Genomic DNA, 25,356 nt, shown 5'->3' with positions numbered 1-25,356 from the left:
AAGCAGAGGAGGAGAGCATGGCAGAAAGGAAAAAAGAGAACAGAAAAAGAAAGATAATTTTGAGAAGAAGAGGCGAGAGACACGCAAAACGATGCTGAGACAAAGGAGACAAAATCCCAGGAGCAGGAAGAAGGGTCCTCGCTCCTCCAATAACAAGAGATAATAAGTTGGGTGGCGAAAGAAGGCTTGCTTAAAGCAATTCCCTTAACTACTTACTGAATGAACTCCTTTTCTAACTTCATACAATACAGGGAACCAAAATCTAATATGGGAAGTCCTCAGGTTGTGATGGAATTTGGGATCGGAATTTCCATTGGTAAATAATGCTGTCATAAAGCAGGATGCAAGGCACGCACAACGCTTAGAGACAGCAATCCTGGCAGTTCCAGTTGTAACCCGTGACCCGTCAAATGCGCGCCCGACAAAAGCGCGCCGACAAAACCATGGCGAGAAACCCATGACGTCGAAAGCGCTCCCACAAAAGAGCGCCAACAAAACTGCACCCACAAAAGCACAATTAGGGTTAAGGTAAGGGTTAGGGTTAGGGTTAGGTTTAGGTTTAAGGTTAGGGTTAGGGTTATTACGTTGTTTTCGTTGTTTTTTGATGGTGCGCTTTCGTCGGCGCGCATTTGTCAGAGCGCTTCTGTGCGCTTCTGCGTGCATTCGTCAGCATGATTTTGACCTCGCGGTTTTCTCACCGCGCTTTTTTCAGCGTGCTTTTGTCGAGCGAGCATTTGTCGGTGAACCATTGTAACCCAGAGGCAGGGGTCATTAAAAGAGGACCTCATATGACTGAGTCCTGAGTGGTGTGGTGGAACTCTCGCCTCACAATCAGGAGACTGTGAGTTTGATCCTAGGTAGAGGCAGATATTTCTCTCTCTGGGCACGTTAAGATTATGTCTGCTGAATAGAACTCCGCATTGGCAACAGGAGGGGCAACCAGCCAGTAAATACTCAGTTCCATTCAGCCGTGGCGCAGGAGGCTGACTAGATCTCACCCACCATGGCCACGCCCACCCAGCAACGGGGCAGTGAACCCATTGCTGCAATTTTTGAAGCCCATCCTGGTCATAAGTCTTTTTTTAGTGCCGTTGTAGTGCCGTTGTATCTTCGAACTGTCACTAAAAAAGCTATTGTAAGTCATTTACTCCTTCTACTTCTTTTGTACTTCTGTACTTCTTTTGATTAAACCAGCAAGGCAGTGCTTATGGGCTCTTAAGCTGCCAATTCCACAGACTACTAAATCTTTCCAATCATGGCCCTGTGGATTTGATTTTTTTAAAAAATGGATCTCATTATTTCATTCCATCAGAGCAAAAAAAGAAAAAGAAAGAAAGAAAGAAAAGAGTTTACTAGCCACTTTTACGAGCGTATTATTTTTTTGTTCTCCGCCAGGGACCAAGATCAAAACCGTCAATGAGTTTCAGAGCACGGCTTCGCCTTGAATTCTGCTGACTATTTTTCTCCTTGTGCCGGAGGCAAAACTGTGGCCGTTACTCTTTGCCATATCTTTGTGCTAAGGGGAAGCTATTGCTAGCGTAACTTTGACACCAGCGGGATGGTAAAAAAACCTGGGAAATGGGCGAGGCAGAACGGAAACTGGACTTTTGGAATGCTTAGACCTGCATTTTTCTAATAGCCAGTTTATCAAGGCAAAAGATGTCGGGCAGATTATCTTTGGAAATAGTATCTTGCTGGGCCCCGTATTTCTAGAACACTTTGCCCTAGATGAGGACAATCAGATCCCATTCCTAATAGCGTTTTCAAAACCTGAAACGTTTGTTCTAAACTTTTAATTGTTCCCCATATTTTTTTAACACTTGCGGTATAGCAATAGCACTTAGACTTATATACCGCTTCACAGTGCTTTTACAGTCCTCTCTAAGCGGTTTGCAGAGTCAGCCTATTGGCCCCAACAATTTGGGTCCTCTTTTGACCCACCTCGGAAGGATGGAAGGCTGAGTCAACCTTGAGCCTGGAGAGATTCTAATTGCCAAATTGCAGCTAGCTGGCAGCCAGCAAAAGTAGCCTGCAGTACTGCACTCTAACCACTGCGCCACCGAGGCTTTTCATGCTGATTTCATAGGATTATTTTGTTATTTCTGCCACCCTGAAATGGGTGGGCTTCAGAATTCCCCAGCCAGCATCAAGAAAAGCATGCTCTTCTAATGCTGAGTTTATAGTCCTCTCCTTCCCTATCACATGTTACAGAATTTCTACATTTTTTTCCCTGCATCTTTGGCTTTAGATAATTTCGCTACCTGTCCTTCTCAACCTGCTTGTATGCTCATTATTATTTTCCTTTAGCGGACACAATCTATCACCTGAACCCAGCCATTTTTACAACAGGAATATGTTTTTTCTATGTTATGGATATCGTTGATACTTTTGGCCTCTTTGAATGGATTGAACTGTTTTTCTATCAGTTGCCAGCAGAAACTGCCCATCCTTAACATTGTTTGAGGTTACATTGTTCAACTGTTCTCTAGATATAACAACTACAACAACAACAACAACAACAACAACAACAACAACAACCACTACCACTACCACCACAGTGTAGGCACCTTGGGCAAGGTTCCAAAACAACCGGCGCTTCAACTGAACACCCTCGGCATTGACAAACTCACTACCAGTCAATTGCACAAAGCACTTTTGCTTGGAATAGCTTACATCCTGTGACAGCTAGCTTAACACCATCTGACACCACCATCTGCTCAACCTAGGTCCTTGGGAAGGAGTCGATAGGTGGATAAAAAACTCTGGCTGACTACGCAAAGAACCACAATCAGACCCCAAAGGCAGACACCCAGACGGCAGTGAGTTCCAGAAACAAAAAGGAATCAACAGACCGTTTTCCTTCTGCTGATTTTAAAAACCTTCCTTCAGTGTCATTTCCCAAAGATTCCGATTATTTCCTGTTTCAAACTGGGAATATACTTTGCACGTACTGCAAACTAAGATCTAGTGAGATGTTTCAGAACTAGGTGGCTTTCTCCTTCTACCTTTCTGACCTTTGGCAAGGAGCAGGCATGAAATCCTCTCACCTTCGCTACCGGTTTGGAACCGGGAGCTCCAGGGGTAAAATTCAGCAGGTTCTGGAGAGCCGGAAGTGGAAATTTTGAGTAGTTTGGAGAACCAGCAAATACTACCCCTGGTGGCCCCAGTGGGGAGGGAATGGGGATTTTGCAGTATCCTTCCCTCAGGAGTGGGGAGAGAATGGGGATTTTGCAGTATCCTTCCCTCAGGAGTGGGGAGGGAATGGGGATTTTGCAGTATCCTTCCCTCAGGAGTGGGGAGGGAATGGAGATTTTGCAGTATCCTTCCCTCAGGAGTGGGGAGGGAATGGGGATTTTGCAGTATCCTTCCCTCAGGAGTGGGGAGGGAATGGAGATTTTGCCGTATCCTTCCCTCAGGAGTGGGGAGGGAATGGAGATTTTGCAGTATCCTTCCCTCAGGAGTGGGGAGAGAATGGGGATTTTGCAGTATCCTTCCCTCAGGAGTGGGGAGGGAATGGGGATTTTGCAGTATCCTTCCCTCAGGAGTGGGGAGGGAATGGGGATTTTGCAGTATCCTTCCCTCAGGAGTGGGGAGGGAATGGAGATTTTGCAGTATCCTTCCCTCAGGAGTGGGGAGGGAATGGAGATTTTGCAGTATCCTTCCCTCAGGAGTGGGGAGGGAATGGAGATTTTGCAGTATCCTTCCCTCAGGAGTGGGGAGGGAATGGAGATTTTGCAGTATCCTTCCCTCAGGAGTGGGGAGGGAATGGAGATTTTGCAGTATCCTTCCCTGAGGAGTGGGGAGGGAATGGAGATTTTGCAGTATCCTTCCCCTGGAGTGGGGAGCGAATGGAGATTTTGCAGTATCCTTCCCTCAGGAGTGGGGAGCGAATGGAGATTTTGCAGTATCCTTCCCTCAGGAGTGGGGAGAGAATGGGGATTTTGCAGTATCCTTCCCCCAGGAGTGGGGAGGGAATGGGGATTTTGCAGTATCCTTCCCTCAGGAGTGGGGAGCGAATGGAGATTTTGCAGTATCCTTCCCTGAGGAGTGGGGAGGGAATGGAGATTTTGCAGTATCCTTCCCTCAGGAGTGGGGAGAGAATGGGGATTTTGCAGTATCCTTCCCCCAGGAGTGGGGAGGGAATGGGGATTTTGCAGTATCCTTCCCTCAGGAGTGGGGAGAGAATGGGGATTTTGCAGTATCCTTCCCTCAGGAGTGGGGAGGGAATGGGGATTTTGCAGTATCCTTCCCCCAGGAGTGGGGTGGGAATAGAGATATTGCAGTATCCTTCCCCTGGAGTGGAAATGGAGATTTTGCAGTATCCTTCTCCTGGAGTGGGGGTGGGGATGGAGATTTTGCAATATCCTTCCCCCAGGAGTGGGGAGGGTATAGAGATTTTGCAGTATCCTTCCCCTGCCACGTCCACAGAATCGGTAGTAAAAAAAAAATGATTCTCACCACTGGGGAGCTCGTGCGTGGTGCTTCTGCGCATCCACAGAGCGCCCATGATGACATCTGGGCAGGTGGGCAGAGCCTCTCACCGCCATTACCACCCATTCTCCCGAACTGGGGCAAACTGGCAGAACACTACCTCTGGCAAGGACTCAAGAAAGCAGTGAGGAGCAACTCATCTGACCCACCTTCTCCATCACGGCTCTCAGCAGCTAGATCCTCGCCACTGTCCATGGGTAAGAACTCTTCTGTGGTGCGGGTCTCGGAGATGGAGGTAGTAAGAAGGTCATTGGTGGACACCCGTTCAGTTCGCAGGAGCTCCTCTGGAAGGTAGAGAAATGGGAAGTGAGTTATTTGGAGCCCTCTCTTGGAGATTTGAGGCTCTACTTTGTGCGCTACAACAGATCCCATTTTTTTTGCAAAGGTTTTTTTATTTATTTCAAGAGATGCTCAGATTAGGGAGCCAAGGTGGCGCAGTGGTTAAAGGCAGCACTGCAGGCTACTTCAGCTGACTGCAGTTCTGCAGTTCGGCTGTTCAAATCTCACCGGCTCAGGGTTGACTCAGCCTTCCATCCTTCCGAGGTGGGTAAAATGAGGACCCGGATTGTTGTTGGGGGCAATATGCTGACTCTGTAAACCGCTTAGAGAGGGCTGAACGCCCTATGAAGCGGTATATAAGTCTAACTGCTATTGCTATTGCTATAGATTCATTCATTCTTTATAGGAGGACTTTCCTTCTGATAAAAATCTAGCCCTTCATCCAGTAGGACCAATGCACTTTGCAGATGGACATCTGGCTAGACCAAGGTATTTTACAATTTAAGAAGAAATAATAATTCCAGGTCCTTGGGAAGAACTCAATAGGTGGATACAAATGCCAAATTCAGCCTAAACATCTGGCTGACTGTGTGACCCACCTATAGGTTCCCTTTACACTGACACTTTTTCTCCTAGTAGGACATTCTACAAAGTCTATGGAGGTTCTCCATCATCCAGATCAAAAGGCAGCTGAATTTCCTTGGTTTTTTTCCCCCTTGAAAACATTTCGCTTTTCCTCCAAGAAGCTTCTTCAGTTCTTCAGAACTGTAAAATTTGGGGCATTCTACAGTGCCTCTTCCTTCCTCTGGATACATATAAAGTATCTTGAAAATTACTCTACTTGGGCTGTAGAAATGATACTGTGAGAAAATCAATTTAAGTAACCAATCAAACTAACTACTGAACTAACCACTGTATAGTACTTAAGAGCAGGCTGACCTAATTGGGAAGACATCTTAGTCTACAAGCAACAGGGTGAGTGGCAAATGGAAGACATAATTTAAGAGTTGAGGAGGGATGATGTCTGGGATATGAAGGGTACCTATGTCTCCTCGAAGCTCCTGGGTTAGCTGGGGATTCTTGTACAGCAACGCAAGACTTTGGTTCATCCGTTCCTCAATGACATGAAGATGAGTATACACCTGGGAAAAGACACAATAATGGAAAATGGTTTCTTCTAGAACAGTGCTTCTCAACCGTGGCCATTTGAAGAGGTGTGGACTTCAACCCCCAGAATTCCACAGCCAGCATGAAACGCTCTTCTACAGTCATTGCAAAGGTGCAAGATGGCAGCAATAGGCCGAAGAAAACCATACCTGGAACTTCATTTGTTCAGCCTTTTCAGGATCAGCCGCTGCCACGTGCTGGTAATGGCGGAGAGTGTGGCGCTGATCTTTCTGTTCGGCCCGTACGTATCTCTTCAGAGCGGTCAGGATGCGGTCAGGCTGTGTCAAAAGAGGAGTGTGACATAAATTAGTTGAATCTTGGCTGATTGTCTGCCGTTCCTTCTCCGATTCCCAATAGTTGGTCTTTGATCTGATGGGATCCTCTTACTTGCCTCTCTTGGTTCCAGAGGTGGGTTGCTATCGGTTTGCACCAGTTCGGGCGAACTGGTAGTAGAAATTGGGATGCAGTTACCGAACCAGTAGGGGCGGCAGGCTGGCCACACCCCTGAACTGGTCCCCCGGTCCCCCATATCGTTGCCGGCATGTTTTTTAGTCATTTTATAATGTTCTGCACATGTGCAGAACAATCTACAGCAGAGGTGGGTTCCTACCAGTTCGCACCTATTAGGTAGAACCAGTTCGTCAAATCTACCGAACCAGTTAGAAGAGGTTCCATCAGTGGACCTGGAAAGCAGGCCACACCTACAGAAGAGGTTCCAAAAATTTTTGAAACCCACCACTGGCAAGGATCTTGTAACCTGACAGCTTTAAGACTTGCATGCTTCAATGCCAGAGTTTCTGAATAGCTACTTGGACCAACCTAAGTACTAATTCATAATTTCATATCTGGTCACATGGGCGGCAAGCCATTCCCATCTGGTCACATGGGTGGCAAGCCACTCCCACAAAGGAGGCCACACCCACAGAGTAGGTTCCAACAATTTTTGAAACCCACCACTGATCTACAGGCAACTGCGCCTGCAGAAGCAACGTGCGGTGGGCGCAAGTGAAGGGCATACGAAGAGAACCACTAGTTACGCTGGCAGCAACCCACCCCTGCTTCGTGCCTTCCATTTTCAGCACAGATAAATACAGGTGGAAGCACAGCCAAAAACCAATCAAAGCTAAACAGAATGAGACCTGGAAGGACTGTGCACTAGAATGGAAAGCTGAAAAAGACTGGGGAAGCCAGGCAGTGGTAACCTTCTGTGGTATTGCCATCCCGGAGACAACATGGATCATGGACATCTACGTGGCCATCAGGAGCTGAGCAAAAGTGAGGGGAGACTTGGCTTTGCACGATGTTTACAGGGGCCGTAAGAAAAATAAAAATTGTGAGTGCTTTCCATATGGACCCTGGCATATTTAACATGCTAAGATCCCCATTTTGGTGTACTGTATCATTAGGAAGTAACAGCACTTAGACTTATATACTGCTTCACGGTGCTTTATAGTCCCCTCTAAGGGGTTTGCAGAGTCAGCCTATTGCCCCCAACAATCTGGCTTCTCATTTTACCCACCATGGAAGGATGGAAGGCTGAGTCAGCCTTGAGCCCAATGAGATTTGAACTGCCAAATTGCAGGCAGCCGGCAGTCAGCAGAATTAGCCTGCAGTACTGCACTCTCACCACTGCGCCACCATGGCTCAAGGAAAAATGAATATTCAAATCAATAAATCTTAATAAATTAATATTTAGTAAATATTAATAAAATTAATGTTAATAATTTAAATGCAATAATTTAAATAAGAAAGGAGACTATTTGTAGCTCAGTCTGGAAATGAGAGGTCCTTGGTGATCTCATCGCTTGGTTGTTTTCTTGCAGAAATTTCATTACCCAATCTAGGTAACATCATCAGAGCTAGCAGAGATGATGTTACCTCGTTTGCGTAATGAACCGTCTGCAAGAAAACAACCAGACTCAGAGAGGACAAGAAAACTGTATTTTACCCAAGAGAATTTCGCTGAAAAATTCTTTGAAAAAAAAAGAAAGAAAGAAAGAAATCAAACTGAGTGAGAAAAGGAAAGAAAAAACACAGACAATTTTTTTGGCAGAGCGCTTGAACCCCCCCCCCCGACATTATCCTATCCCCCAATTTAGAGTTAGGAACACAGCACAGAAGAAAGAAAGTGGGAGGAATCAAACTCTGCTTTATTTCTGGATGTCATTGCCTAGATGTGACTTCTGGGATTTTAGCCGGAAACCAGTACAGAGAACGATGGTTGGGGGGGGGGGGGAGTAAATGAAGCTCCCCACTTGCCATTCTGCAGTTACCTTGTCTGCATCAGCGTTCTTCAATGCTGCTTTCCAGATGTGCTGGATGACCTAAATCCTCATCTAGATATGGCCTGTGGCTATTCTGGCTGAGGATTTCAGGAGCTGGAGTATAGCATACCCGGAAAGCAAAGAGACTTCGGAAAGTTGTTCATACAAGGAAGGGTTGGGTCCCTGCCAGTTCTAACCTTTTCTATAGAAGAGGTTCCACAAATCTACCGTGCTGTTTAGAACCGGTTCCAGCTCCCTCCCCCTGCCCGTTTGCACATCATCAAGATGAAGAGCGAGAGGAGGAATTCTGGGAGTTGAAGTCCACAAGTCTTAAAGCTGTCAAGTTGGAACACCCCTGGGGTGTTTTTTTCCCCAAAAGGGTTAGGGGTGCAAGGGTCTTGTAACTTGACAGCTTTAAGACTTGCGTGCTTCAAATGCCAGAGTTTCTGAGCCAACATTTTGGTTGCTAAGCGAGAGCATTGTTAAGTGAGTTTCACCACATTTTACAAGTTGGCCACGCCCACCCAGTCACATGGCTGCCAAGCCACTCCCACCTGGTCACATGGCTGGCAAGCCACTCCCACAAAGCAGGCCACATCTACAGAAGAGGTTCTAAAAATTTTTGAAACCCACTATTGATACAAGGGAGCTGATAATTCCTAACTTCATTTATTAAGAGCACGACTAAACGCCACATGCAGGATGAATTTTGCCTCACTTTCCTGCCCCATAATTCTGTTCTTTGCCAGTTTCAGGGCATCATATGGGGATGACGTCACTAACTGCTTCTTCACTGCATGACTACACTTCACGTCAGGGGTCCCTAACGCCCGGTCCGTGGCCTGGTACTGGTCTGTGGCCCATTGGGAACTGGTCCGTGCAACCAGCGGGCAAGTGTGCAAACATGAAAAGCTGTATTTGTGTGAACAGTGTGTGCAGTGGTGGGATTCCAAATCTTTTCCTACCGCAAAGGTGGTATTCAGCAGGTTCTGACAGGTTCTGGAGGACCGGTAGCGGACATTTTGAGTAGTTCGCAGAACCGGTAAATACCACCTCTGGCTGGCCCCGCCCCATCTATTCTCTGGCTCCTGAGTCCCAGCTGATTGGGAGGAAATGGAGATTTTGCAGTATCCTTCCCCTGCCACACCCACCAAGCCATACCCACCAAGCCATGCCCACAGAACTGGTAGTAAAAATTTTTGAATCCCACCACTGTCCTACCGGTTCTATGACAGCATGCTTCATACACACACATAGCATTCAAAGACCGCCCTCAGTGTCAGCACTGGTGAGCTGAGCTGTTTTTTTTAATCTCAGCTGAGGCATAGCAATTTGCTTTATTGCGCAGATCAGCTGAGGTAAAAAACAAGGGAATATAGGACAGGGAATGATGGGGTGGGGTGGGAGGGCGGGGCCAACCAGAGGTGGTATTTGCCGGTTCTCTGAACTACTCAAAATTTCCCCTACCAGTTCACTCGAACCAGTCTGAACCAGCTGAGTATCACCTCTGGGTGTGTGTGTACGAAACCATCTCCTCCCCCTCCCTGTTGCCGCTGCTGATCTGCAGAGCTGGGAACATTGGAGAACACTGGTTTACATGGTCTTGAACTCTATTGCTTAAATAATGTCTCTCTTGCATACAAGAAACAAAAAGTTAGGGAAGAGCATCTTTCGCTTTGGTGAATAGGTGCTATTCCAAGTTCACGGTTTAACTTTGTTTGCGGTCCACATACAGAGTCTGTTTCTCGCTCCCCCAGCTTAGCTTATGTACAAATCTCAGGTTCTGTTCTCCAGGCTAACATTTGTCTTCCTCTACCCTTTGACCTACCTGGGCGTGGTCATTCTGTACCGCAGTCAAGTAGTTCTCCAGTGCCGCACGGCGGTTATCATTCAGCAGTGCTACTACACGGGCCAGGTGGGTCTCCACCAGCCGCTGGCGTTCTCCAGCCACCTGCTCTTCCAGTGTCTGGAGGACAGATTGGAAGTGCTAGAAAGCAAGAAGAAGAGAGAAGCCATTCAGGGTATTTCAGAATAAGAGTTAGGAGGGACCTTGGAGGTCTTCTAGTCCAACCCTTGGCTCAAGCAGGAGACCTTATATCATTTCAGACAAATGGATGTCTGATCTCTTCTTTAAAACCTCCAGTGTTGGCGTACCCACAACCTTCGAAGACAACCTGTTCCAGTGATTAATAGATCTAACTGTCAGCAAATTTCTCCTTAGTTCTAGGTTGCTTCTCTCCTTGATTAGCTTCCATCCATTCCTTCTTGTTCTGCCTTCAAATGCTTTGGAGAATAAGTTGACTCCCTCTTCTTTGTGGCAGCCCCTCAAATATTGGAATACTGCTATCATATTATGAACCCTAGTCCTTCTTTTCACTAGATCAGACATATTCAATTCCCACAGTCATTCTTCATATATTTTAGAAGCCCCCTAATCATTTTAGTTGCTCTTCTCTGTACTCTTTCCAGAATCTCAACATCTTTTTAATATCGTGGTGACCAAAACTGGATGCAGTATTCTAAGTGTGGTCTTACCAAGGCATTATGAAATGGTACTAACACTTCACATGATTTTGATGCACTAATACTGTATCAGGGGTCAGCTTTGAAAATTTCAGCAACGGGTTCTCTGCCTGGTTGCTTGGTGGGCGTGGCCATGGTGGGCGTGGCCTAGTCAGCCTCCTGCACTATGGTAGGGGGGTGTTTTCACCTTCCCCAGGCTCCGGAGGCTTTCCTTGAGCCTCTGGGAGAGCGAAAACTTCCTCTCCCGGGCTCCAGAGGCCTTCTGGGATGCCTGTCCCCTGAGCCTCTGCATGGGCCCTGCACTTACCTTGCATTCAAAATGGGCCGTGTGGAGACTCCTGGGAGGGGAGGGATGGGATGGGCGAGGCCAGCCAGGGGTGGGATTTGGAAGTTCTCTGAATCAGCCGTAACATTCGCTACGAGTTCTCCCAAACCCGTACGAACCTGTAGCAGCCCACCCCTGATTAAAAGGCAGGTGAATATGGACCTGGCAAAAACCTTGGGTGAAAGACCCTGGGAACTTTATTACAGCAAAATGTAAAATTATATTCCTGAACATGCGTGCAGACATAGTTTTTCCTCCCGAAGGCTCAGGATAGATAAATAGCAAAGTGACAACATCCAATTCCTTGAAACCCAATAAAATTATCATTAAAAAGCTTAAGATTACTCAAGCCACCTACAGAGACAATGACACTCAAACACAACAAAGCCTTCCATGCAGAGCTTATTCTCCTAGAAGCAGATGTTTAATTAATTACCTGAATGTGTTTCGGGAGTTTATATCTTGGCTGTCAAATAAAAACCCAGGATGGCTTAAAACACTTTGTCAAAAAGACAATTAATCGATTGCCACACATTTTAACACCTCTTCTGTATGAAAAATGGTAGATTCTAAAAATTTTGAAAAAGAGCAACACGAGCAGCTTTTAAAGACCCCCAACTTTAAGGTTTTCAAGGAGAGAACCCAAAAGAATCATCGGGGGAGTTGACAAGACAAATTTATTTATTTATTTATTTATTAGACTTATATACCGCTTCATAGGGCTTTCAGCCCTCTCTAAGCGGTTTACACAGTCAGCATATTGCCCCCAACAATCCGGGTCCTCATTTTACCCACCTCGGAAGGATGGAAGGCTGAGTCAACCTTGAGCCGGTGAGATTTGAACAGCCGAACTGCAGAACTGCAGTCAGCTGAAGTAGCCTGCAGTGCTGCATTTAACCACTGCACCACCTTGGCTCTCACCATGCAGGGGACAGAGGTATTTTTGCCTTCCCCAGGCTCCAGAGGCCGGAAATGGGCCTATTTCTGGCCTTCCGGAACTCCAGGACCGGAAGGCCCATTTTTCACCCTCCCCGAGCCTCCACATGGGCCCTGCACTCACCTTGCATTCAAAATAGGCCACGTGGAGACATAGGGAGGGATGGGGAGGGTGGGAGGGAGGGACCCACCAAGTGTGGGATTTGTAGATTCTCTGAACTGGCTGTAACGTTAGCTACAGATTCTCCCAAGCTGGGAGAACCATAGCAGCCCAGCCCTGGAGGTTAGTCCACGATATTTGAAGATTTATTACAAATTACTTTAAAAAAAAACCCAATGTTTGGAAACTGTCAGCTATCAATGGATATGCGCTAAGGACAAACGACACCATCCGCTCACGGATAGGGCAAAAGAAACAGATAGGAGGCCATCGGGTGGATTTAACTTTTGTTTTGTTTTTGGTAAAACCATGTTTGGGCTTTTTCTCAGAGTAGGAACTCATTCAAGTTGTTTTCCAATAGCGAAGAAGAGAAAGAATGCCACTATTATGCACACAGAATAGAATCAAGCAACAGATAGAGACGACAGAGGGGCATTGTAATTCCAGCTCAGCTAAACTGTTTATAACAATTTCCTGAAACTAAGTTGAACTTGAAAATCACACGGAACCCAAAATGTCAGGCATGGAAATCGAAAGATAATGCCAACAGCTGAATGGAATGGAAAGGACAATGGTGTCGCCCTGGGTCAAGAAACCCACCCGTGAGGAGTCTCTTGGTTAATCTACTAGTTCACCTCATCTTGACATGGATTTATCGCTGTTAAAATATCTTTATGGGGCTGCCCTTGAAGAGCATTCGGCGACTTCAGCTGGTCCAGAATGCGGCCGCGCGAGGGATCGTGGGTGCACCTCGTTTCACCCACGTAACACCTATCCTCCGTGAGCTGCACTGGCTGCCTGTTGATCTCCGGGTGCGCTTCAAGGTGCTGGTTGTCACCTACAAAGCCCTTCATGGTATTGGATCTGGGTACTTGAGAGACCGCCTACTGCCAATTACCTCCACTAGACTAATAAGATCGCATAGATTAGGCCTCCTCCGAATTCCATCAGCCAGCCAATGTCGACTGGCAACTACCCGAAGGAGAGCCTTCTCGGTGGCTGCTCCGACCCTCTGGAACGAACTCCCCGTGGAGATCCGGACCCTCACCACCCTCCAGACCTTCCGCGCTGCCCTTAAAATCTGGCTGTCCCAGCAGGCCTGGGGCTAATGACTTTAACCCCACCCGAATGGTATGACTGTTGTGCTTTTTTTTTTTTTTTTTTAACAATGTACTGTCTTCTTGTTGTAACTTGTTTGTCTTCCCCTCCCCCTGAAATGTGAGCCGCCCTGAGTCCCCTCAGGGAAAAGGGCGGCATACAAATAAAGTATACTATACTACTACTATACTATACTATAAATTTCCCCAAAACAAACATTAAAATACAAAGGGAAGGGAGTTCCATGGGATGGTTGGCCAACCTCACCTCATTCAGTGCTTGCCGGTCTGTTTTAGGCAGGTTTTTGGCTTCGTTGTCAGCTTCAGCCCATTCCTTCATCACCTGTGAAATCATAACAGGAGAACAGTGGTGTTTGTTATGTTATAATAAGAAAAGGACAGGGAGGGGTTTCTGCTGTAGAAATTGCTTCCGGAAAAGCAGTTTCTGTTGTCTGGGGAGATTCTCAATCAATAGCAATAGCAGTAGACTTATATACCGCTTCATAGGGCTTTCAGCCCTCTCTAAGCGGTTTACAGAGAGTCAGCATATTGCCCCCAACAATCTGGGTCCTCATTTTACCCACCTCGGAAGGATGGAAGGCTGAGTCAACCCTGAGCCGGTGAGATTTGAACCGCTGACCTGCTGATCTAGCAGTAGCCTGCAGTGCTGCATTTAACCACTGCGCCACCTTGGCTCTTATCATCCAGGTCATAGTTGTCTCAAAGATGCTTTTCTTCCTTGAGGAAGAAAACGTTTCGCTTCTCATCCAAGAAGCTTCATTAGTTCTGATGGTCATACTAACCAAGGGGTGGGTTCCTGTACAAGTTGGTACCGCTTCGCTTCGCTCACGTGTGCAGCCTCCCTGCGTTGCTTGTGCATGCTCAGTGGACTGAAAATTGTTCTGTGCATGTGCAGAAACATGCTGGCAACAGCAGAAAGACCGGGGAACCAGTTCGGGGGCATGGCCAGCCTGAGTCACTGCTGGTTCTGCGACCCAGGCCAGATAAATCACCACTACTGGTTCGGCCGAACCAGGAGCAACCCACCTCTAGTACTGACTATCCTTCCATCCCCCTGCCATTGAGCCATTGTCTCTAACCTCAGCCACGGTTGTCCTAAAAGTGCTTTTTTCAACAGGCAACTGGACTTTCTAGTTCTTCTTTGAAGACGTTTCACTTCTCATCCAAGAAGCATCTTCAGCTCTGACTGGATGGTGGGAGCTGAAGATGCTTCTTGGATGAGAAGCAAAACGTCTTCAAAGAAGAACCAGAAAGTCCAGTTGCCTGTTGAAAAAGTACCTTTGGGACATTAAGCATGGTCTTCTCCTTGTTGCACATTGATTACTGTTCTGCATAGTGACTCAATTTTACTAAGCCATTAGATCCTGATTCCCAATCTCTCAAAGCTAGAGAGAACTATCTGCCTGAGCAATGAACAGGAAGCCGTTTTCATGGACTTATAGAACTGTGGAGCTGATCATTTGTTCAACTATCTATGATATGCAGGAAACTATCAACTATGATGTGTAGGAAAACCAAATAAGCTATCCATGGGAGGCGGTCGCTCCACTCCCTTCTTAAAAACCTCCAGAGTAGAAAAATACCAATTTCACTGCTGACACTGTTAACTTGTAATAGTGGTTCAACGTTGATCTCTTCTGATATGAACTTTAAGTTAAAAAATAACAACTGATCCCTGATCTGCAAAACATGGAAACTATCCCCCCATGGAATAATTCTTTAGGAAGCAACAAAAAAGTAAAAGAGAGAAAGAAAAGAAAAAGAAGGAAGGAAAGAGAAAGGAAAGAAGAAAATAAAAAAGAGAAAAAAACAAGGAAAAAAGGAAGGAAAGAAAAAGGGAAGGAAAGAAGAAAATAAAAAAGAGACAAAAACAAGGAAAAAAGAAGGAAAGAAAAGAAAGAAGGAAAGAAAGAAAGAAGGAATGAAGGAAAGAAAAGAAATAGAGAAGGAAGGAAGGAAAAGAAAGAAAGAAAGAAAGAGAAGGAAGGGAGGAGGGAAGGAAGGAAAGAAATTAAGAAAGAAAAAAAGAAAAAAGGAAGGAAGGAAAAGAAAGAAGGAAGGAAAGAAAGAAGGAATGAAGGAAAGAAAAGAAATAGAGATAGAAGGAAGGAAGGAAAGAAAGAAAGAAAAAAGAAAGAAAGAGAAGAAAGGAAGGAGGGAAGGAAGGAAAGAAAGAAATTAAAAAAGAGAAAAAACAAGGAAAAAAGGAAAGAAAGAAAGAAGGAAAGAAGGAAGGAAGGAAGACTTAGACATGGCTCCTACAAATCAATATGATTTATATTGCACATCCATCATTTCTAAAGGAAATAGATCGTCCCCATCATTGTAAGGGTGCAATCTGTTGAGAGAGATTCTTTGATGGCCCCGTGAGTGTGATCTGAAGTCATCCAACTGAACCATACAAGGAAAGCTTGTGTATCTGCAAGCTGAACAAATCCTCCTTCCTGTCTGTCCAGCCATTACCTCATTAATCTGTTTCATGCGCCGCTCCTCCAGGTCCATCTTGGCTCGCAGGAAGTTGGCATGTTCATTCCCATCTCCAGGCATTTCGAAATAAACATCCACTCCATCCGTAGGGCGAGGGGTTGGGGTCACTGTATAGACAGCAGCAGTCATGTTACACAAGGCCATGCTTTATCGGTCTTAAAGCAGAGATAACATAATCTGCTGCCTTTAAAATGTTTTGGAACAACAACAACAAATGGAAAGGATTATATAAGAGCCATGACGGCACAGTGGTTAGAGTGCAGCATTGCAGGCTAATTCTGCCGACTGCCAGCAGTTCGATTCTTACTGGCTCAGAATTGACTCAGCCTTCCGTCTTTCCAAGGTCAGCAAACTGAGAACCCAGATTATTGGGGACAATAGGCTGACTATAAACCGCTTAGAGAGGGCTGTAAAACAGCCCCCCCTACCTTTTGGGCTCCAGGGACTGATTCCGTGGAGAGAGACTTTTCCATGGACCGGCGGGATGTGGTTTTGCATGCTGCTTGCATCCCATGGATGGGGCTTCACTTGTTTGTGTGGCCTGATTTCTGGTATGCTGTGGTCTGATGCTACTCCACGGATGGATGAGTAGGTTGGGGACTCCTGCTATAAAGCACTATGACGCAGTGTAGCAATAGCACTTAGACTTATATACCGCTTCACTGTGCTTTACAGCCCCTCTAAGCAGTTTACAGAGTCAGCCTCTTGCCCCCAACAATCTGGCTCCTCATTTTACTGACCTCAGAAGGATGGAAGGCTGAGTCAACCTTGATATAAGTCTAAGTGCTACTGCTATATACCAAGGCTCAGTTAGTGAGTGAATCCAGCCTAAAAAAAACACGGACTTATCTAAAAGGGAGCCTAGGAATGCAGAGAATGTAAACACTCATCCATTATTGACGGACACGATGAGGGCTCGGTATAAGAGACAATCCAATTTCTCCTTGAGAGAGGACAGAACTGCAAGCGTTTGCGAAAGGTTTGAGATCTGGCTCAGTGTAATTACGAACAGGATTCTCCCTTGCTCAGAAATTCAACTGCAATCCCTACTCTTCCTGGAATATAATTAAGATTCAATTACTCTCCTCGGTGGGTCCCCAATTTCTGCAGCAGCCTGACATCCGATGGATTTGCATTCCGAAGCACGCAAAGTACCCGCAATCTGCTTCCTCTGTTTAAAATACGCCTGACCCTGCAGAAGTCACCTATCTCGAATATTTAAAACCGTCCAGGCGTGCAAATCTATTTGGGCACAGCATCCCGCAGTGATTAGTTTCAGGATGGAAGGAAAGCACGCGAGCCCCCTCATTTCCCCCTCTGAACGAGGCTTTGATTCTAAGCATCATCTACCCCTTAGTGTCAGGGAGAGCCAGGTTCAGTGCTCTCTGCAAAACAGACTTCCCATTGTGAAGAAGAGGAGGTGATGGGCACTCAGAGAAGCAGCTGAACAGCTTAGCGTTTCCTTCTTTCTCAACCTAGTTGTAGCTGGCATCCTGCCTCTCTACTTTCTGTGCCCCAGAGGTCCTTATTTTTCAGGGTCTATATTCCTCTCTCTTTTGATCTGTCTTTGATTTTGCCCTGGCTGCCATTGTCTCAAAGTTCTGAGAAAGCCTTGAGAAAAATGCCAAAGGTCTTCTTTCATCATTAATAGTCTTCATAGGGTGGTCTTTCTTCTTCTTCTAGATGAGGGGTGTCAAACTCAAGGACTGGGGTCCAGAACTGGCCGATGGGGTGCTTAGATATGGCCTGCGGGGCTGCCCTGGAAATAGTGAAGGACCTGATCGCAGTGCCTCTGCCAGTGAAAACGGAGCTCGCGGGGGCCACGTGAGACCCTCCCTAACTCTGTTTTTGCTGGCAGAAGGTTGCAGGAGGCTGTCCCAGCCGAAAACGGAGCTCACGAGGACCACGTGTGGTTCCCCCCTAGCTCCATTTTCACTGGCAGAGGATTGCAGGAGGCCGTCCCAGATGAACACGGAGCTCGGGAGCCTGTTTTCACTGGCAGAGTGCTCAGGTCACCACAGGGGCCCTTCCAAGTGGTGTCATGATGCCATGTCCCCTGCCCCCCCCAGGTCAAACACAACCCTGAAGCGGCCCTCAATGAAATCAAGTTTGACACCCCTGTTCTGGATGCACAGGTAGTGCTCTACTTACAACCACAAGTAAGCCTGAAATTTCTGTTGCTAAGCAAGACAGTAAGTGAGTTTCACCCCGTGTTATGACACTTCTTGCCACAGTTGTTAAGTGAATCACCACAGGGGTGTTGCTGCTCCCATTGACTAAGCTTGTAAGAAGGTCACAAAAAGTGATCCCATGATCCTGGCACATTACTTTCTATCATGAAGACATAGCAGTTTTCAATGTCTGAATTTTCACCGCATGACCATGGGAATGCTGTTATGGACATAAGCATGAAAAACGGTCATAAATCCCTTTTTTTCAGTGCTCTTGTAACTTCAAATGGCCACTAAATAAATGGTTGTAAATCAAGGACTGCCTGTAATCCACAGATTTGTAACCGTTGCCTATGGCAGGGATGTTAAACTTGACTTCATTGAGGGCTGCATCAGGGTTGTGTTTGACTTGAGGACAGGCAGAGTGGGCGTGGCCAGCTTGACGTCACTCGTGTCGGGGGCGCCTGTGGTAGCCCGAGTGCTCTGCCAGGGAAAACAGGCTCCTGACCTCTGTTTTCAGCTGCGACGGCCTCCTGCAACCCTCTACTAGCGAAAACGGAGCTCGGGAAGGCCGTCCACCTGCAGCCCTCCCGAGGTTCGTTTTCACTGGCAGAGCAGTGGTGGGATTCAGCCAGTTCGCACCACTTCGGAAGAACCGGTTGCTAACTTTCTGAGCACTTTGGTGAACTGGCTGTTGGAAGAAATAATTAGGGCAGAGAACTGGTGGTTAAATTATTTGAATCCCACCACTGTGGCAGAGGCACCACGGGCCAGTCCAGGGTGGCCCCATGAGCCAGATCTAAGCACCCTGTGGGCCAGATCCAGTCCCCAGCCCTTGAGTTTGATACTGTCAGCCTCCGCTTTGCTACTGCTTCAGCTGCCATTGAAACGGGGAGGGGGGGGCATGGTATTTGGGTGGGGAATCATTGTTGTGCTGGAGGAAGATTCTAGATTTTGAACTGACCACCTTACTGCGCATGTGGAGGAGGAGTGTTTCCCGCCAAGGCCAACGGCCCAGCATTTCATCTTGGTGATGCCTTTTGGCATCTCACACCTGACACTTGGGAGAATTATAATTGGACTGTATACGGGATGCCAAGGGGAGGGGAATGAATTATACAATATATTATTTGCTTTCTTGCCTAAATAATCAGACTTAGCTTAGCTTCGCTTCTTTTCATTTATAATTAGTAAAAGTACACTTGATTTCAACAAATGGAGTCCGGTGGTTTTCTTTCCTGATTTGTGAATGAAGAAGGGCTGACAGATACCCCTGTCCTATGCCTTCAGATACTCTCCTCTTTTGAAGTCCCAGAGCATACAGTTTTTTTTAAGTTTAGGGAGACATTTGAGGATAACCGAACCTCAAATCCATCAAACAAAACAAACCTTTTTTTTTTGTTGCTTCTGGGGACCATGAAATCACCAGCAACACCCTCTGCGGCTCTCAAGAGGCCAAAACGGTTTTAGAAAATGATGTTTCCCCTGTTTACCCATTTAATCTAACCATGTGGTCCTCCAGAGAAGCATTAGAGGCTGCCCTTCTCTCTCTGCGTTGATACGGTCTCTCCCTTGGGAGGTTGAGACGGTAATGAAGAGCAAGAAAGGACACGGACCTTGGAAGGTGCTCTATGAGGTTGACTCTAAAGATGGATCTTTCCCTCCACTGCTTACCTTTGACATCTTCTTCTGTGGTCTGAGTTGTAGTGGTGATGGTGGTTTGAGTGATGCTGTCATCGTAGTATCCTGGCTCCACATAATAGTCATCCCAGGCAGTACGGAAACGGTTAGAGTCAGGAGCACTCTCTCCAGGAATCTCTTCTTCTTCTTCCTCTTCCTCCTCCTCCTCCTCTTCTTCTTCTTCCTCCACTTCCTCTTCCTCTTCTTCATCAACATTCCTGTCTTCCTCCAATTCCAAGCTTTCTTCCTCTGTTGGAATACGCCCTGTCGGTACTTTGTTGCTGAAGAAAAGATCCATCGAGTTAAGATCGCAAACAAGTCCATCAAGCAAGAAGATGCATTTGAGGAACAGGGGAAAGGGACCAGAGAGACTTTTCCCCCCTGGGAAAAGGAAAATATTCCTATTCAACTATATCAGTGTTTCTCAACCTTGGCAACTTGAAGATGTCCGGACTTCAACTCCCAGAATTCCCCAGCCAGCATTTGCTGGCTGGGGAATTCTGGGAGTTGAAGTCCAGACACCTTCAAGTTGCCAAGGTTGAGAAACCCTGAACTATATACTCCTGTAGGAGCAGTGTCGTCAATTGTGTGCTATTGTTTTGTCTTTTAATGATCCCGTAATCCCTTACATCGGGGTGGAGTCGGGACAACTAAAAGGGAGCTGAGTGTTTACTCGCCGGATGCCCTTCCTGATGCCAATGCAGAGTTCACAGCAGATAATTTCTCATTGTGCCCAGAGAGAGAAACATCTGCCGCTACCTAGGATCGAACTCACAGCCTCCTGATTAGGAGTCGAGAGCTCCACCTCCAGGCCCTGACACCACTCTTCAATTTTGTGCTAATTAAGTGATAAACCGTATGCGTACACACCAGTGGTGGGTTACGACCGGTATGCCCCAGTATGGGCGTACCAGTGCCTGCCGGGAGCATTAGGTACCGTTCCGGTACAGTGCTCTGGAGGGGCCACCTGCCCACTCACGCTCCTTACCAGTATTTGAGCTGTTTGGGGCTTCCGCGCACCCGCATGGAGTGTACAGCGCATGCACAATGCTCCGCCGAGCAGCTGGAGCATCATGGGCGGTAAGTAGGCATGCATGCTTTGCACGTGTGCACCAGGGGTGGGTTTCTCACCCTGTTCCAACCGGTTCGGTTGAAACGGGGCCGGCGGCGTCCTCGTGCACGCGCGCAGTGCACACATGCATACTAGCGTCTGTGCAATGCTCCAGCTGCTCCTGGAGGATCGCGCAGGCGCTGTATGTGTCCTGCACATGCGTGGAAGTGCAGAACTCGTCAAAACCGGGTAAGGAGCACAGGGGGCGGGTGGGCCCTTCGCCGTTCCCAGAAGTTACTTACTTCCGGGTTCGCCGAACAACCAGTTTGCGGGGACCGCCGCGAACCGGTTGAAACCCACCCCTGGTATGCGCCCACGCTGCACGCGTTCATGTGATGGCTGCCTGGCCCCGTTGCACCGTACCGTTTGCACCGCTATTGGGAACCCACCACTGATACATACATATATGCACACATATGTATCTAAACACTTCCTTGCAGATTTCCCCTTTAAGATCCAGGTCCAGGAACATTCTCTATTAAATACGCTTTGCAAGGGGGAAGATTTGGCCTCAGTGGAACCTTCCTAGGCAGCTGGATCTGCTCAAACTCATCGGCTCACCTGCGCAGGGCTTCCTCTCTTAAGTGGGCAAGCACCGGGGGACCCTCCGTAGTTTGCTCCACCCTGATGGCTGGCGGGCGTGAGGGGCAGCACACATACTCCACACCTCGGAAACGGTCGGCTCCACAAGGCAGTAGCATGCCGTAGCTGTGTAGCTCAAGATGTTCACCACTGCAGGCCTGGAAGGGGGGGATATGAACAAGGTTAAAATGTGTTGCAGTGCAACACCCAGAGACTGTTTCACATGACTCGGTGTGAAAGAGTGCCATGTAGACCTAGGCCATACATTTGAGTTTTATCATGTGAGCTCAGGTAACCGACGTGAGAGTAAAGTATCGTTCACTTAACACAGTTGCATGCTGTGAAAACTTGTCAAGTCTTACTGGGTAGACCAGACTGGAGACGTGACCAGATAAGCTAATTCTACTTTATTATAAAGCTATATTAACAGCATCTTTCACGTCTGAAAATACAATTCTACCCCCGTCTCCTTGCCCCCCCTTTTCATGACCCTGTAATCTCTTGCATCGGGGTGGAGTCAGGATGACTGGATGGAGCTGAGTGTTTACTGGCCCGATGCCCTTCCTGATGCCTACATGGAGTTTGCAGCAGATATTTTCTCTTGGAGCCCACAAATATAAATATCTGCCACTACCTAGGATGGATCTCGCAGCCTCCTGATTGTGAGACAAGGGCTCCACCTCTAGGCCACCACACCACTCCTACCCCCATCTCCATCTCCATGTGCCCCCGACATGAGTGGTGTCAGGCTGGCCACGCCCACCCCAGCCGTACCCCCTTTCCCATTAAGACTGCCCTCAATGAAATCGAGTTTGACACCCCTGTTCTGTGGTTTCTCCTAGACTGTGGCATGATCACCGTGCTTATCTCACGGTGATACCTTCTTAAGATCTTTAATAAGAAGGCAACGAAGCAACCCGTTATCAACCCATGCTTGAAAGAAGGGCTCAACAATTCAGAACGATCTTGATAAATAATCTCCTTATCCCTTTGGATTTCTTGCCAGCCCTTTTAACTTCCATGGGCTCAAGTAGAAACGCTGGAATGCGGTTGATAAGGAGTCCATAGTTACTCACCTCTTTAGCCACACTATGCCAATACAAGTAGGTCTCGCAGGAGTCCATTTTCTCTTGGTGTAGGAATTTGCACTTGTCTGGTACAAGAAGTGCTTCGCTCACAAACTCGCCCACTGGGGGAAGAGAAGAGCAAGTAGGTACTGGTGTCAAGGGTTTATTACTTTGTCCTATCAAGGAGCTATTTATTGTAGCTACACCTGGCAGTAGAGGCTACAACTGTTAAGATTATAATGATTCCTCTGTTCTCCCATGTTTTGTGTCACTAATGGAGGGTCTGAACCAGAGATGGTATTCAGCTGGTTCTCTCTGGTTTGGGCGAACCGGTAGTGGTGGCTAGGCTCCGCCCACCCATCCTGACATAATGCGTGAGCACTGCACATGCCTAGAAGGCGGTGTGCATGCCCAGACTGCCTTCTATGCATGCAAGAATGCGCTCATATTTGCGAACCGAGAGTGAAGGTAAGTGAATCCCACCTCTTGGGATTCTTGAGATTTTTATTGACCACAACTCTCAGCACCCTTGACCATGCTAACCAGCAACGATCCAGGATCTAGGATCCAGTAGTTTTTAAGTTTGGAAAGCTGCAAGTTCCTCTACTTGATCACTCTGATTCTTCCCCAGAGAGACATGAGTAGCTTAGCACCAGTTTTGAAGGCAGGAGGTTTTGTAGATCAGATTTGGTCTGATCGTGACTATAATACCATAATGCCCAGTCAAAATGGCCAGGAATTATGGGACCCGACGCCTGACAAGCATGGAAAGTATTAATTTGCCAAAGGTTCATCGGGATGGACGAAAGTTTAATTTGACAAAAGGCAAAATCCCCTTCAAAGCATGTGCAAAGTAGTCAAGACCAAAATATCTGTAGCAATAAGCTTCACTCTAAAATCTCTGCCTGGAAAATTGGTAAGTTAAAGAATTATCTGCAACCCCAAATTGGGAAAACTCCAAGAATTGCAAGATAATGTTAATGTTAATGACAGAGATAAACAATTTGGGGTTTTCTGCGCCAAAGTTTGGATTGCAACTCCTAATTCCTTGTCACTGGTCATTTTGCCTTGCCCCCCTGCCCCCGATACAGAGACCCTAAACTATTGAAGGATTTCAAGTGGCTTCCTTTTCTAATTGTAATGCAATAAGCATTTAGTGGGGAAAGTGCCACCATGGCAATTTTTCCTGGAAAAGAATGACACAGACGCCTTGTCCATAATCAATTTGTGCACCAATAGCAGCTTCTTCATTTTTGCTTAAAAATAAAGTCCCACTGAATTGGACTAAGTGCATATAACTTTCATTTCCACTGAATCAGAGTTAAGTGTATATAACACTGTGGCATGCATCAACACCAGCGTTTCTCAACTTAGCAGCTGTAGGATGGGTGGACTCCAATTTCAGCGTGCTGGCTGGGGAATTCTGGGAGTTGAAGTCCGTCTATCCTAAGTCTGCTGAGGGCAAGAAACACTGGCCTACACTACACATTTTTAATCTTTCTTGAGCCCCCATCTGCCAAAAGGTTCCCGAGGGAGACGGGAGGGGGCCTTGCAATTATCAGTAGTAAGACTTTCCTTGCGTTCAAGCTGGTGCTTTCAAATGCACAACCCCCACCCCCAAAGCAACAGAAGGAGCAAGGAAAATGACAACGGCACGTGATTTCATTCCCAATTTCAAAGTCAGTCCTTATCATCCCTAACTGGAGATGCAAACAAGTCAGACGGCTGGACTCTGCGCTTACCAAGACACTGGTAGGGTACCACGATGTGCATTTGGCTTTTGCACGATGAACGTCCTTTTTTGCACCACTTGTCTATGGTAACTGGCTGCGTGCCTTCCACCGCATTCGTGATCTGCAGCTCTGGATATACCTGCAGGGCAAATGGCCGTCAGTAGGGCATCAAATAGAGGGCAGAGAGAAACAGATGTGGAAGACTTGGAAGCCATCTTTTACCTGTGGGATTTCAGGCCTGCCACATTTGCTACTGTGGGAAACTGGGAGGTGGGGGGCATTATACAGAGCGTGGATCAGAGGTGGGTTCCTGCCAGCATTAACTGCTGGTTTGGTGTGCGTGCGATTTTGCACCAAACTGGTTGCGAACCGGTAGGAACCCACCTCTGGTGTGGATGAAATGTAGCCATAATAACATTCTTTCTTTGAAAGTCAAGGCCGTGTTGCCCAGCAGCTGCGATGAGGTGACTGGGAGGCATCTCCAGTTTGGATGGTGCCTGGTTGGATCATGTGATGGACATGTGGGTGCCGGGCAGGGACTTGGACTTTCATTTGGGTGGGGAAACCCTGGAAGCTTTCAGATTTGGGTTTTCCCAGATGTGCCAATATGACATCTCTAATAAAATGGAACTTTGAGGAAACTCAACCCTAGGAGTCTTCTTTTGTTAGGGGTGGTGTTACTTGGAACCCTGATATTAGGAAGTCATTCTCCCTTGAGACATTTCAAAGGGTGATGGATAGATACACTCCATATTGCTCCTCTGAATGGCAGACTTGGAATTCCTGACTCCCCCTTTCCTAACAAGGAAGTCCTCGGAAAAAGCACTCCGATTCTACGAGATGTGTAAACCTACGATCAGAGCTATGCAAGCAATAGTTTTGACACTCTAGTCTGGTCTATGCAAGCAAGAGTCGGACTCTGAAGAAGCAGGATGGAAAGAGTATCAAAGCTTCTGAATTTTGGTGCTGGAGCATACTCCCGAGAATAACATAAATAGCCAGCAAAGCAAACAAAGGGATCATGGGATGTATTAATCCAGAGCTCTTATCTAAGGTATTAATTATCAGTTACAAATATTCATATTTTGGATAAATCATGTAAGATAGAAGGAACGAGAAGACGTAGTAAGGTGGGTGGATTTGATTATAGTGGTGGTGGGTGGGCTGTTGGAGGACTTGAAGGACCAGTTTTGTCAAAGATCATCCTAGAAGGTCTATCCATGTATAAGGTTTTGCCAACATTGGCATCTGTAAGATGCGCG

At 46.9% G+C, this 25,356-nt stretch overlaps 1 protein-coding gene across 2 annotated transcripts in view; it reads right to left on the bottom strand.

The window, feature by feature from the left end:
- Positions 1-25,356, bottom strand: part of APLP1 (amyloid beta precursor like protein 1) — a 58,407-nt gene that overhangs the window by 19,798 nt on the left and 13,253 nt on the right. For both annotated transcript variants that reach the window (XM_087727856.1, XM_087727857.1), the window contains exons 3-12: positions 24,104-24,233; positions 22,371-22,483; positions 21,274-21,452; positions 19,596-19,882; positions 15,727-15,857; positions 13,511-13,585; positions 10,030-10,188; positions 6,087-6,215; positions 5,813-5,912; positions 4,641-4,775 (exon numbers count right to left, since the gene is read on the bottom strand). In XM_087727856.1, coding sequence (XP_087583982.1) covers positions 4,641-4,775; positions 5,813-5,912; positions 6,087-6,215; positions 10,030-10,188; positions 13,511-13,585; positions 15,727-15,857; positions 19,596-19,882; positions 21,274-21,452; positions 22,371-22,483; positions 24,104-24,233 — 1,438 coding nt within the window. The remainder of the gene's footprint in view (positions 1-4,640; positions 4,776-5,812; positions 5,913-6,086; positions 6,216-10,029; positions 10,189-13,510; positions 13,586-15,726; positions 15,858-19,595; positions 19,883-21,273; positions 21,453-22,370; positions 22,484-24,103; positions 24,234-25,356) is intronic.

Source organism: Thamnophis sirtalis, unplaced genomic scaffold (assembly GCF_051295495.1).
Source record: "Thamnophis sirtalis isolate CommonGarterSnake01/CBP01778 unplaced genomic scaffold, rThaSir2_p1.2 scaffold_13, whole genome shotgun sequence".
NCBI lineage: Eukaryota > Metazoa > Chordata > Lepidosauria > Squamata > Natricidae > Thamnophis > Thamnophis sirtalis.
The sequence above is the reverse complement of the archived record's forward strand: the minus strand, read 5'-3'. Positions and strand labels throughout refer to the sequence as shown.